This window comes from Fundulus heteroclitus, chromosome 18 (assembly GCF_011125445.2).
Source record: "Fundulus heteroclitus isolate FHET01 chromosome 18, MU-UCD_Fhet_4.1, whole genome shotgun sequence".
Classification (NCBI taxonomy): domain Eukaryota; kingdom Metazoa; phylum Chordata; class Actinopteri; order Cyprinodontiformes; family Fundulidae; genus Fundulus; species Fundulus heteroclitus.
In genome coordinates this window covers 38,608,841-38,622,751 of record NC_046378.1, presented here as the reverse complement: position 1 = coordinate 38,622,751, position 13,911 = coordinate 38,608,841, and the positions used below count along the sequence as shown (strand labels likewise).

At 40.9% G+C, this 13,911-nt stretch overlaps 2 protein-coding genes across 2 annotated transcripts in view; one reads left to right on the top strand and one right to left on the bottom strand.

Annotated features, from left to right (window-relative positions):
• LOC118566746 (serine/threonine-protein kinase PAK 1-like) overlaps nucleotides 1-3,832 on the bottom strand; it is a 67,822-nt gene extending 63,990 nt beyond the window's left edge. Inside the window, exon 1 of the mRNA XM_036150068.1 lies at nucleotides 3,669-3,832. The gene's annotated coding sequence lies outside the window, so the exon portion shown is untranslated. The remainder of the gene's footprint in view (nucleotides 1-3,668) is intronic.
• Nucleotides 3,833-7,184: 3,352 nt separating this feature from the next.
• Nucleotides 7,185-13,046, top strand: LOC118566750 (aquaporin-11-like). The gene is made up of 3 exons (XM_036150118.1): nucleotides 7,185-8,039; nucleotides 9,791-9,907; nucleotides 12,680-13,046. Exons 1-3 carry the CDS (start codon nucleotides 7,442-7,444, stop codon nucleotides 12,778-12,780), a joined length of 816 nt encoding a protein of 271 aa, XP_036006011.1. The 5' UTR covers nucleotides 7,185-7,441; the 3' UTR covers nucleotides 12,781-13,046.
• Nucleotides 13,047-13,911: the final 865 nt, after the last annotated feature.

The following is a 13,911-nucleotide window of genomic DNA, read 5'->3' as shown; positions in this document are numbered from 1 at the left end:
CCTGAGCTACCTCTATAGTTATGCTGCTATAGGCTTAGGCTGCTGGAGGACATCAGGGTCTATTTCTCTCTCTCTGCTGAGTTCTCCAATCTGCATTGTTTGTTGTTATTTCAGCTTTTAACTTTTTGTTCTCTGTCATTTTTCTCTTCATGGAAGGTACACCTGGTCTGGCGTTCTGTTAGCTGTGACATCATCAGGGGAGGCAGATCATCCTCTATTACCATCGAACATAGAAAGTACTCCTGGGTCAATGTGAGCTTCTGAGCTTTCTGTGTCTCTGCTCTGTCTTCTCTAAGCCCCAGTGGGTGGAGGCAGATGAGCGTTCACACTGAGCCTGGTTCTGGTTCTGCTGGAGGTTCTCCTCCCTGTTAAAGGGGAGTTTTTCTCTCCACTGTCGCTTCATGCATGCTCAGTATGAGGGATTGCTGCAAAGCCATCAACAATGCAGACGACTGTCCACTGTGGCTCTACGCTCTTTCAGGAGGAGTGAATGCTGCTTGGAGAGACTTGATGCAACTCACATCCTCCTGATCTCCGCAACTTCCAATCACTTTCTGTTTTTAAAGCTAAGCTTCAGACACACCTTTTCCAAATTGTATCACCAATATGAATTCTAATTTTCATTCCTTATCATTTTTACTTCAGTGTCTAGTTTTATTGCTCGTTTTAATATTGCTTATTTTAAGATAGATAGACAGACAGACAGACAGACAGACAGACAGATAGATAGATAGATTATATAACAATGGTTTCTAACACACTTTGACTATATAATATTAACAACAATAAAAAAGGCTTTTAGCCCGACTCGTACCTGCAGTCAACTTCTAACTAGCAATGAACCCCAATGGCAAAAATAATATGAAGCTATTAATATTAAAAGATAAACTATTTTTAGTTTGTTAATAGTATTCATCATACCACTGACCGCAGGTACAGACCAAACAGCAGGGGGTGCTGTTGTCACATTTAGTCCTGTATTTTCAGGACAAAATAGTGGACATCGGATACATAATTTGAGCAACGTTAATATAAATGCTTGTCAGGATAAAATTATTCCGAATGAGGTGAACTGACCCGAGTGCGCATTTTTGCCCGATGTAAAACGTGACGTATTGTTGAGTGGCGGAAAGCAAAGCTGTCTGTAATCCCGATACAACCTTTATGTTCGAAACATTAAACGAGCTCAAAATCGTTGTTTATTCAGTAACGTTTCAACCGTAATAAGAACATCATGGACGTCAAGCCTGGGCGCTCGAAGACAAACAAACTCTGCTATAGAATACTGCTTTGTTTACAATTTTTGTAGTTTAGCAAAGATGGAAGTTCTTCTTCTTTTGTTTTTTTTAAGAGGAATTCATAACTGTGCATGTCAGAGTACTTCTATTCTGAATAAAGCCAGGTGCATATACATGCACATTATGATCGGATTAACTGATTGTGTGCCCATATAAACGGTGCAATCCGATTATTTAATCTGAATACATTTTAATCTGTTTGTGAAATTTTGTCAATTTAAACAGCTACTGTGCTGCCATGGTCGGTGCTTAGACTGAAAATGCAATGAAAACAGCAAACATCTAAAGAAAAACTTCAAAATACGTTCTGCAAACCTGCCGCACTCATCAAGAACCCCTTAACACCAAGTCTCACTGCAAGATCCTTGTCACTCAACGAGATACACGTGTATTAAACATATGCTGGCACAATCAGAAGTACCAGTCTATTATTTCTGTGGTTAATAAGGTTAACCATCATCCCTTTAAGTTGTTGAGTCCAAATCTGGAAAAGTCGAGGCCAAGCGCCTGCCTCACTGAGCATGCCCTCAGAAACAGACAAGAAATGTGCCGGCTGACTTTAAAGAGTCGAGAAGCAGCAATAAAGATCAGATCTAACCTGTAAACCCAGTTAAAAAAAAAAAAGCCAAAGGTGTCCTGGTTTGATTCCAGTCAACGCGACGCAGTAGATATATGTGTGCAGCGGCGGAGCCAAACCCCCTGAGTTAGCCTCCTAGCACCAGAAGACGTTCAGGAATTTCTGCTGAGCCGTGTGGAAAGAAGAGCCTGAATGCATCTTGTGCAGGGTGGCTGCTCAAAACCTAGAAAACTAGAGAAAGGGCGTCTCTGCAGTCAGAGACACAGCAGGCGGCGGCGAAGGCACAATGAGGTCACCGTAGAGCCGGCGTGTTGGTTTTAAAGGAATGTTTGATTACATTTTAACCAGATATACAGTGCCTTGCCAGACTATTCCTTCTTCTGGAGCCTGTTCACGTTTCTCCTGTTACAAATGCAAACTTTTAACGTATTTTACTGGGATTCTAACATGACGCACCAGCGCAAAACGGTGCATATCTGAAAAGGGGGGGGCAAAGGACGCACTGCTTCCACGGGTTTTACGCAGATACATCTGAATAAAAAGGGTGCATTAATAAGAGAAGCAGTCAAGAGGCCCATTGTAACTCTGATGGAGATGCAGAGCTCAGGAGAACGAATCTGGCCTTTAAAGAAAAAAGACATCAGCAACCCCATTTGTAGTTTCCCAGAAACCGAGTGTCATAGACGACAAACACCCTGAAGCAAAGCGTCCCAGTGGCGGCAGCTTCACGCTGGGGGAACAGTTCATTTGGATGGATGGAGATGGATGGAGCTTAAAAAAAACAAAAAAAACAGGGCAATCCTGGAAGAAAACTTGCAGAAAACAGAGTTTCACTTTAAAGCAGGACAATAACCCTAAACATGCAGCTACAATTATACAGGAACGGCTTTAAATAAAGCACACAGACGTACTAAAATGGCCTAGTCAAAGTCCAGACCAAAATCTAGCCGAGGATTCATTGCAAGACATAAAAACCTAGTTTATCCATATCAGGTTTGAGCTATTAAAGAAGAAGAATGGTTAAAAACAAAGCTGGCAGAGACATGCCCCAAAGCGCTTAAAGCTGCAGCATAATGTACAACATACAGAATAGGGCCAAAAACAAATACAGGCCACGTTTATTAGCTTTTCTTTAAACAAAAAAAAAAAGTGCATTATTTTTGCTTCCCTGTTCACTGCTGTGCATCACTAGACATAAACTTCCCATAAAATACACAACGTAGCAAAACAAGGACATGTTTAAAGTTGCGTGTACTTTACCAAATATAGGGTGGATTTATGCTTTACTGTCATTTAAAAAAAGATTTTAAATGATTACTTGCCTACTTTTTAGCATTTTCTCAAAACAAGTGTCTCTACACACGTTTTTCTTATTTTATCCTGTTTTTAACCAGAAGATAAGCACTAATGCAGTGAAAAAAGTTCATTCATTCATTCATTCATTCATTCATTTCCACCCGGCCTGCCATGCCTTGCCTCCAGGAAAACTCGCAGCCAAGGCAAGTGGGGGATCCGGGAGGTAAAATAAAGAAATAATCTCACCGGCCCACGCCTCCGACTGTTATCACCTCACCGTGGCAGACTGGAAGTCCGCTCCGAGTGGACGTCCGTGGACCCGCGGGGTGCCGTGGACGCAGATTAATGAACAAAAAGCCAATGTTGTGCTCCCAGCCCACTACAGAAAGCGCTATTACCGGGGAAATTAGCCTCTTAAATCACGGCGCGCCGGGAAAGCCGCACCAACGGCTAATATAACGGTAAGGAATGGATAAAAAAAAAAAAACATCCCTCACCTTCACCACTTGGTCTGTCGGCTGATCTAAATCCCGCAACGCTTTGTTGTAATTTTCCGTCACCGTGTCACAGCGTCTCATGTATCCAGCAAACTCCGTCCCCCCCTTCTCTCTCCGTGTGTGTCTCCGTGTGTGTCTCCGCTCCGCTCTGCCGCCCTCCTGGCTGCTCCTCTTTGACGATAAAACTTGACGAGCCCAGGCTATTGTTAGCGAAGCCTGCTGCAGAGAAAGACCCGCCCCCAGGAACGTCGTTCCAAGCACACCATTGGTCAGTGCGGGATCACCCACGCTTCTCATTGGCCGATACGGATGTCCGTTCTACATCCAGGGCGGGTCTAAGTTTGCCGGTAAAGATTCGGCCGTGGTACGTTCAAGGTTGATGACGAAACCTCCGAAACTTTAGCTTCCTAATGCATTAGGGCGGATGGCGTTGCGTTCAGGGGTATCATTTCGCCTGAAATGTGAAGTTTGAAAGACTTTAGATTGTATAACAATAATTTTCAATTTGCTAAAAAAAAAGGGAGGGGGGAGCTTTTTTTCGGTCGAAAAAATAAGCAAAGGAAACTTAAAGACTACTTCGACATACTCTGAATGAGTAATGTTAAAAATTGTCAACCTTTATTTAAATTCTCAAATCACTAAGTGATTTGTTGTTGTTTTCAAGCCTTTACGGCTGTTAATTAAGATGATTTTACGCTTACAGCTAATGGAAAATATGACATTTAGGAAAACATTACATTAAAAAACATAGTTTAATACAGAGATGTGTGCTTAATAAAAAGTGTATATAAGGTTATTTTAAAAAGATAACCTTAAGTGTGTATAGATAGATAGATAGATAGATAGATAGATAGATAGATAGATAGATAGATAGATAGATAGATAGATAGATAGATAGATAGATAGATAGATAGATAGATAGATAGATAGATAGATATGTTAAATGGACTGTAATGCTACACACACACACACACACCATCTCTCTGCCACATCTCTATACAGTACGCACACATAGCCCCTACTTGTCAGTGTAATGTAACCTGTATGATAAGGATATCTGCAATTAATTTCAATCCGTTGTTCATTACATACATTTAGCTCTTAGTAACAATGTCGCTGCCCCATCCATCCATTTTCTGACCCGCTTTATCCCTCATGGGGTCGTGGGGGTTGTCGGTGCCTATCTCCAGCGTTAATGTCGCTGCCACATTTATTTATTTATTTGTGTGCAATTGCCTGTTTACCCTGATCTGTTACTGTTCATAACTTCCTCTACAGTTCACTTTCTCACCTTCAACATCTTTACAACTGTCCACTCAACATAGATGCAGACTCGTCAATGACTTTTAAACTGCCTTAATCTTATTTAGTTGTTTCTTAATTACATGTTTTACTTACTTTTGTTCATTTTATTTCTTGGTCCAGGAACCAGTGCTGTAATGTACTGCTGGGAACAGTGGGCGATGTCAAATTATATTCTATCTTATAGCCATTCTTCCAATATATATTGTCTTAACAACATTAAATGGAAGAGAAGACACCCAAAATCCAGTACTTAGCGCAAAGTAGGAGGCAGAAGCCTAGCGAGCAACAGAGCTACAACTGAAGATGAAACATCCAAGCTCAAAGAATATATCAGGAAGATGGTGATAAAGTGCTCAGTTATTGTCTCAGACAATGGAAGCTGGAAGAGAAGGAACTGAAGGAACCATCATGTAGGACAGCACTGAAGCCCTGGTCATGGCAACGCAGGAGCACCAGAGCAATAGAGGCTCAGATCTACCTTAAGAGACAAGATCCCAGGTCTAGGCTATGCAAAGAAGCCCCAGAAACCATCCAGCATCTCACAGCAGGGTGTGAGATACTAGCAGGGAAGGAATACATGGAACGCCATAACCAAGTAGCTGGTATAGTGTACAGAAACATCTGTTCAGAACACCAACTGGAGACCCCCAGGTCACAATGGGAGTCTCCTCCCAAGGTGGTGGAGAACAACAGAGCTAAGATCCTGTAGGACTTTGGATTTCCAGATACAAACAGACACAATGGTAATGGCCAACCGGACATTGTGATCACTGATAAGCAGCAGAGGACAGCCGTTGTGATCGATGTGGCCATCCCTTCCCTCTTCTTACACATATATTCATTGTGGGATGGCGAGGGGTGCTGGTGCCTATCTCCAGCGTTCAATGGGCGAGAGGTGGGGTACACCCTGGGCAGGTCGTCAGTCCATCGCAGGGCAACACAGAGACAAACAGGACAAACAACCATTCACACACACACTCACACCTAAGGAGAATTTAGAGACAATTAACCTAACAGTCATGTTTTTTGAATGTGGGAGGAAGCAGGAGTACCCGGAGAGAACCCACGCATGCACAGGGAGAACATGCAAACTCCATGCAGAAAGACCCAGAGCAAGGGTGGGACTTGTCAGATTTGTGGCAACGAATGCAGATCGAAGAATGGTGAGACAGTGACATCTGGCGGTAGGAGAGGGAGACGTTCACAAAATGCGATTAAAAATGGACCAAACATTTCAATTACGCAACGTCTTGTTTTCCTTTTGTCAGTAAAACAATATGAAAACGAATAAAATACTTTTCAGAACGTTTGTCTTGTTTCTGAAGGAGATCCGTCAACACTGAGTTCCCAATTATTCGACTTGTATGACAGGACAGTCTGGCGAAACATACAATCTGAACTTTTGCAATATCCTAAGAAAATGTTTGTGGACAAAATTTTAACCTATTCATTTATATAATGTTCCTCTGGCGATTTAAATCGACCGTCCAATATGTTGGCTCTGAGAAGTCCAAAGACTTCAAGGGCTTTAAAAATAATTTATTGGGGAGATAATAAGCATCTGATTTTCCAATTTGTACAGTTTGGCCATGTTCAAAATTCATAATAAATAGAAGTTAACGTAAGATGTTACAATAGTTCAATGGCTAAGCGACAATTTGGGAAAGAGGAAGCAAAGATCTTTGCACAGAAATCCCTTTGATGCAGACAGACAGAACCATATACATAATATAAGATATATATAATAATATAATATAACATATTATGTTTATGTACAGAACCACGTAATATTTTCTGTTTTTCACGCTTACGTTTAATTTTTCTGTTTTGAATGCATAATGTCTTTTCAGTGCTTATTCACTGAAATGAAAATTTCTTTGTCTGAATCTTGTGATTGTGATGTGATTGGGAAGAATTTGCTTGAAGTTGAATATAAAATATAAAATGGATTATTTGCAGGATTTTTCATAGATCCTAGATTCTGCAGCTGAGTGGTTTTATAAATACAAAGCCTTAATTAGCAGGTTTTAAAATCTTGGGAGCTCTATTAATTAGAAAGTCGACCAACAAACCGTAAATGTAAGCTTATTTTTAGTGACTGCAGGGAAAACATGACTGCTTAAGAATATAATTTGGCGCCTGTTGGATGGGACGGAGCCAGAAAATAAGATTTTAAGGGTGTCTGTTCTCAGCAGCATGCTGAGAGAAACGTGGCTAGGAAAACGAGGAGCAATGCCTGCGGTGGAGGATAGAGAGGGAGGAGGGAAACTGTGGGGTTCGGTCACTTCCGCACCATGTGAGCAGCACCGGGACTGAAGCTTCCTCGGCCCCGGATGGTCCGACTGCATCCCCCAGGATGGAGGGCTGTTAACCGGGCGCGACACAGACATCCATCGGTGACCTCCAGAGCGGACCGAGCGGCACCCCGCGGCTGAACGCCCGCTCCGCGCTGCTCACAGAGCGGAGCCATGACTGCGGACGTGGCCGTGTCTCTGTCGGTGCTCGCGGTGGTGGTGCTGCTGAGCGATGCGACCCGCCGGTTGCTGGCGCGGGCCCTCCGGGACACCGGGCTCTCACCGTACGCGGCGGAGCTCGTGTCCACCTTCCAGCTCTGCTGCTGCGCGCACGAGCTGAAGCTGCTCTCCGAGGTCGGCGGCATCCCGCCCCAGCTCGCGCTCACCTTGACGTACGTGACGTCCGTGGCCCACGGGCTCACCTTCAGAGGGGCCGTGGGGAACCCCTGCGGCGCGCTGGAGCACGCGTGGCGCGCCAGGTCCGCGGGTGGGTGCGCAGCGCGCCGGATCGCGTGCCAGTTCGCAGCGGCCGTGATGGCGCGCGCGGCCGTGCCGGTGATCTGGGGCATGGGGCTGTCGGGACTGCACAGCCGGCACAAGCTGCTCGGGTTCCGGTGCGTCAGCGCCATCCACGCGTCTCTGCCCGGGGCCGCTGCCGTGGAGCTGATGTGCGCCTTCGCTGTTCAGACCGTCATCACGCACACGCACTCCGTGGAGGAGAGATACCGCGTGCACGCGGTGGCTGCTGCCATCACAGCCGCGGTCTATGCAGGTAGGCTGATTGGTTCTCCTTCTTCTACTGCAGGTGTGTCCAAGGTGCGGCCCGCGGGCCATTTGAGGCCCCTGTATTGATTTTTTGTGGCCCTCCCCAAACCGCATTTACCATACCATACCATACCATACTATACCAACTTTATTTATAAAGCACTTTATACACCGACAGGACCAAAGTGCTTTGCACAATCATGAAATACAAAGCAAATATAAAATAGAAAGGATCAAATATAAAATACATATTAATATACAGACACAATAAAACAAAGTGAAACCTCTCAGATTGTGCCAAAAGCCAAAGAAAAAAGATGGGTCTTAAGAAGGGACTTAAAACAGCGAGGGAAGAGGCCTGTGTTATGCTCAAAGGAAGATCTTTCCATAGCTTGGGAGCTGCCACAGAAAACTCACGGTCCCCTCTGAGCTTTCACTTTGTCTTTGGCACCCTCAGAAGCAAATTGATCAGCTGACCTGAGGGAACGGGAGGGGGTGTAACAGCTCAGACAGGGAAGGAGGGGTAAGAAAGAAGTTTCAAGAAAGATTTGGCCGACCAGGCCTGGTGGCTCGTGCAGATGGAAACTTTTTTATTTTTAATTATTATTGCAGTCAACTTCAAATCTTACAGTTAATTTATTTTTTGGCCCTCGAGTAGTTTGACTTGACAATTTGGGCCCACAAGCAAAAAAGTTTGGACGCCCCAGTTTTACTGTCTCAAGCCAATGGAAACCTAATTTAATCTGGTTGATGCCTTTAATATTGGGCCACTTCGGTCTTCCTGTGCTTCTTGGAGCTTGGTGTAGATTTTTGTGTTTTCATTTAAAGCATTTCCCCCTTCAACAGGTCCCTTTTTGATGCATACTGGAGAATAAAGCAGAGGGATAGATATTTACCAAATTAGTAAAACTCGTATAACCTGTCTTATTTTCTTTAACCTTGCCTGCGGGATGAATTCTCGTGGCCTTTGTGCATTGAAAAACACACGACAATAATATACAGAACTAGAGTACACATTATCAATCTGGCCCACCAGTTTATATTTTCTTTCCAAGCCAGGTTTTAGCAAACCTGGGCCAACTTTATTTTTATAAAGCACTTTAAACACAGCAGACCACGACCTAAAGTGCTGATCAAAAACATTGATTCAAAATAATTGTATTAGAAGTTAAAACAAATGAAGTCATTAAAAGTAGAAATGAAATCCAAGTAAAAGTAGCAACAACAAAATACAACATAGACAGAAAGAAAGTAATTAATATCTTATTAAAGCTGTTGTTTTAAATTAGACAGTCTTGGCACTTTTAGACTAGATATTTCAGGATTAGTAATTATTCAGCTTGCTCATTGTGTCATATATATATATATGTGTGTGTGTGTATTTTTATTTTCTTGTAAATCTGCGTGCTTCGTTTCACTGTCACTTTGCTGCTGTTACACCTGAATTTGCCTCTGCTGGGTCTCGTTAGTCCAACTAACAGATGCTAACGAGCAGCAAACATGAAAATTGGCGCTGAATAAGAGCTGCTGGGATTAAGGAAATAATGAACAGGGAACCTTCCTTGATGTGGAGAAGGAGGATGCTCCAGCTATGGTCACCCCTGTAGGCAGCAGGTGAAAGACGAAGCAGAATCTCTGCACTGCTGTCATCCCTCAGACCAAAACCTCATGAAGCGTTCTAACTGCTCGTATCTTCTGCTCCAGCGGTGCGTAACGTAGTGAACTCACCGTGACTGAAATGTTCTGTTTGTGTTTAAGGCGGCGGTGTGACGGGAGCGGTGTTTAACCCGGCGCTGGCCTTCTCTACACAGTTCTCCTGCAGTGGAAACTCCTTCCTGGAGTACTGCTTTGTGTACTGGTTGGGTCCGCTTCTGGGTAAGACCGGCTGATGGAAAAGTCTGAAATTTAAATCAACAAAGGTCACAGTTTGCACACTTGTTTTTTGCTTTTAAACTCTGGAAATCTGTATTACATAAAACAACTGTATGTATGTTTTACGTCCTTTCCCCCCCCCCGAAATAGAAAAATTTAAACCACTTTATTCGTCTATTTTGCGCTTTATAACCAGTCAGTATTTAATTATGCTAAACATGTTTTTGAGCACTGAAAGCTGCGATTATCAGATCTGGCCTAAATTTCTTTGCTTGAACTTTTTTCTTTTTTTTCTTTAAAAGCTAAAACTAAAAATTCAAGCTAGAAGTCGACCGATATTATTGGATAGCTCAGGGGGACTTTTGCAAAAACTCTGGAACTATGCTCCTTTTAATTAATGTGTCTTTTTTTGGTTTAGATTGACACTTGTGTAACATTTGTTATCATTGTGTAATTTTTCTCATGTAAATTGAAGAAGAAACGTCATGTAATGCCATCAAGAATTAGCCAAAAAATAAATAAATGGGCCCCATGTATCGGGTATCGGTTTGCCTGATGTCGAAATAATCGGTATTGGTATCGGTCTTAAAAAAAAACCTGCATTAGTCGACCTCTTGTTTTTGTAAGTAAGAAAACGAATGATAAAATCATCCGGCTGAATTGTAATTGGAATTTAAAAAGAAATTTAAATCAACGCTTTGTGTCACTGCCGGCTTCTAGCCTCAGCTGCTTGCTTGTGTTCAGAGTGTCGACATAAATCTGATAAGCTGCTTAAATGCTGGATACTCATGACTCACATATTCTGCAGGGAGTTTAAACTTCAAAAGGACTAAATATGTCTTACATGTAGACAGAATCACCTTTTATATTTAACTAGAAAAGTTTTGTCTTGTATTCTATTTCGTTGTCAATGCATCTCTTAACAGTTTATGGTTAAATGGGGTCTTTAACATGAAATCTCTGGACTTTCTGATGATCTTTTAAACTATTAAGACCAGACCACCAAATTCCATTTTTTTTTAATTCGAGAAACATTTCTTAAAACTTTTGCAGATTTTGTTTTTACTCATTTTGAAAGACTGATTCATTGGAAGCAAAAAAAGAAATTACTAAATTAGCAGAGATTTAAGGTTTTTAGTACATTTAAATGCACTGAAAAGTCACTTGAGAAGGAAATACTATGGCTTTTCTTATTGGAGACAGTCAGAGGTTTTCAGTTGTCCTACATTTACAAGAAATTAGTAACCTAATCCACAGGTTGATTGCTTCACACAGCAAAACCATAGCATGAATGTAAAGCAACAAGCAGACAACACACTATTAGAAGCAAGGCATTAAAAATACGAAAAGCCGGATGAAAAAGCACAATCCTAGTTCAATAGTTAAATAAATATAAAGTGTGCATAAAGTGTTAATGACGTGATGACTGAAGAAACCCATGATGATATTGGCTGTTTTACTCACATTGATGTGTAACTGGAAAATACTCACTCTCCATATTCAATAAAATAGAAAATGCATTTCTAAAAGGTTTGCTTGTCAGATTAAAAGTACTTTTCTTAAAAAAAATTTTTTAAAGGGGCCACAATAAATTTAAAATTTCTGAGGTTTTGAGGGTATAATATAATCTGCTGCACATCACTACCTCATCCAACACTTTTAATGAGGGCCTGACGTTTGGTCTGATGATACAACAAGCTGAAGAATTTACATATGCAGCAATATCAACTATATGAAATGGTTTATGCAGGCATGTCCAAAGTTCGAAAATTATCACAGGTTTAGATCTTATAACTGAATATATTAGATACAACACAAGGTATTAATCTTTTAATAACCACACTTTTTGTATTCTCTTTAATCTCATACTAAATAGGATTATATCGATCTGAGGACTTTAACTCAAATGCAAACGTTTGTGCATTAAACCCTGCTTCGTATTCATTTATTAAAATTGTCTAAATACAGCAGGTGTTTTCAAAGAAAGACATAAATCCTGTTCTTTATATTGCTAAACCGAAAATAATTCAGTTCTTTTCAACCAAGCCTAAAATGATTTGCACAATGGTTGACCATCTTTTAATAAAGCAAATTAGCTTTTTTGTTCTTTAACTTTGGATCTACAGTTATTTACACATCCCATTACTTCAGAAAATAATTTTTTTGTATAATCTGACCCAATCTGTATAATCTGATTGAATTTGACTTTGTAAAGTGCCTTGAGATGACATGTTTCGTGAATAGGCGCTATATAAATAAAATTTAATTAAATTTAATTATTTTTTTAATTAAAATGATCATATTTTGTAGAGCAGGTAAAAACAATTCTCAACATAATTTTTGGTTAATTTTGTATCCTTCTTTAATATTTTTTTTTTGGCCCTAGAGTACTTTTGACTTGACAATTTCGGCCCACCTGCCAAAAAGTTTGAACACCCCTGTTTATGCAGTGATGTCATGTCACCTTTAAACTGGTATTAAACAGACTTTTCATTAAGTCCCCATGTCTGCATGAAAAAAAATGCTTTTTTTATTGGTCTGATGCAATATTTTAATATTAAATGCTGCGTTTTTGTAAGCTGGAGGTGGAAAAAAAATAACAGAAATAAAGGCTTTAATTAATATATGTAATGTGTTTCTCTTAATTAATTGAATTACTGAAATAAATAAACTTGTCATTAGTTTTCTAATGTATTGAATATGACCAAATCTCTTTCTTTGACTGTTTTTTTTTTTATTTCTTCACCCTGACCCGTGTTGCTCCTGTCGTTTCAGGTATGATGAGCTCAGTGCTTCTCTTTGATAAACTCTCGCCGGCGTTTTCACAAAGACCGGCGCCTCTTCACCTCCCGCTGCGGACCAAGAAGCAGACATGAGCTCTGCAGGGCGGCATGTTTACCACAGAGCACATCAGATGTAAATCCTGACAGAGCTTAAGTTACTGCTCAGCTTCTTTTTCTAAACAACACTTCAGTTTAAGAGATGTTTAAAAATATAAATTAGAGCAGAGGCGTCAGGGTGAGTTAATGTTTGAAGCACAACACTTTTAACCTAGAATGAAGCCGTTTATAGACCCGTTTACTTTAAAATCCAGTGCAGGTAGAGGTCAGCGGGGGTTTGCCCAGTTTATTAACAGGAAAAAAAAAACTTTTTACCGTCTTCCAATGGTTGAACCACAATGGTATTTTATTTTCTGAACAAATTCAGCTAAAACATTAAGTAAAATCCTATCTCGACAATTTTATATTTACAATGAATTTCTATTTGGAATGAAAAATATTTGGAAAATATAGTAAATAATCTTATCTCTGTAGAACATTTTAAACAAATTGTTTCAAAAGAGAAGTGTAACCAGTTTTTATGTGATATTCCCATAGAACCGTACTGTAACCGAATCTTCTGCACAATCCCATTTATTTTTTTGCACAGCTGTTAACTGGTTGCATGTTCTCCCTGTGCATGCGTGGGTTCTCTCCGGGTACTCCGGCTTCCTCCCACAGTCTAAAAACATGACTGCTGGGTAAATTGGTCTATCCTAACTGCCTTGAAGTGTGAGTGTCCCTGTGGGGACAAGCAGGTTGAGATGATGGATGGATGTTAACTGGATTGCAGTCAAATAAAAACATGAAAACATAAAGGAAAACGTTAAAATTGCAGGTGGATCTCTATTTTTTTAATAGTCCATAGACTCAGTGGTTGGTTAAGATGTTTTGTTAATTGTTTCAATATCTGTTGCTTACCTGAGATCAGGATGTGAGGGTAACAGGTCCTGAGAAACCTGGACTTCCCTTTTTCCTGTGACACTTTCCAACTCTCGAGGCTTTCCCAAGCCAGCAGGGATAATTTCACCCAGTAGGATAGAAGACAATCGTGAGATGTAGAGCAAATCCGAAGACATTGTGTGAAAGGGGACAGACGGGCCTACAAACCGACCAAAGATGGTGACTTTAGAGCAAAATCTGTGGCTGTGAGGGTGAATAACATAATTTTCCCTTGAAAATGTAACA

Bases quoted from the DNA above. Each gene is read 5' to 3' on its own strand.
- LOC118566750 (XM_036150118.1), top strand. From the start codon at position 7,442: ATGACTGCGGACGTGGCCGTGTCTCTGTCGGTGCTCGCGGTGGTGGTG. The intron at 8,040-9,790 runs GTAGGCTGATTG...TTTGTGTTTAAG, and splicing joins CACAGCCGCGGTCTATGCAG to GCGGCGGTGTGACGGGAGCG. The intron at 9,908-12,679 runs GTAAGACCGGCT...CTGTCGTTTCAG, and splicing joins CTGGTTGGGTCCGCTTCTGG to GTATGATGAGCTCAGTGCTT.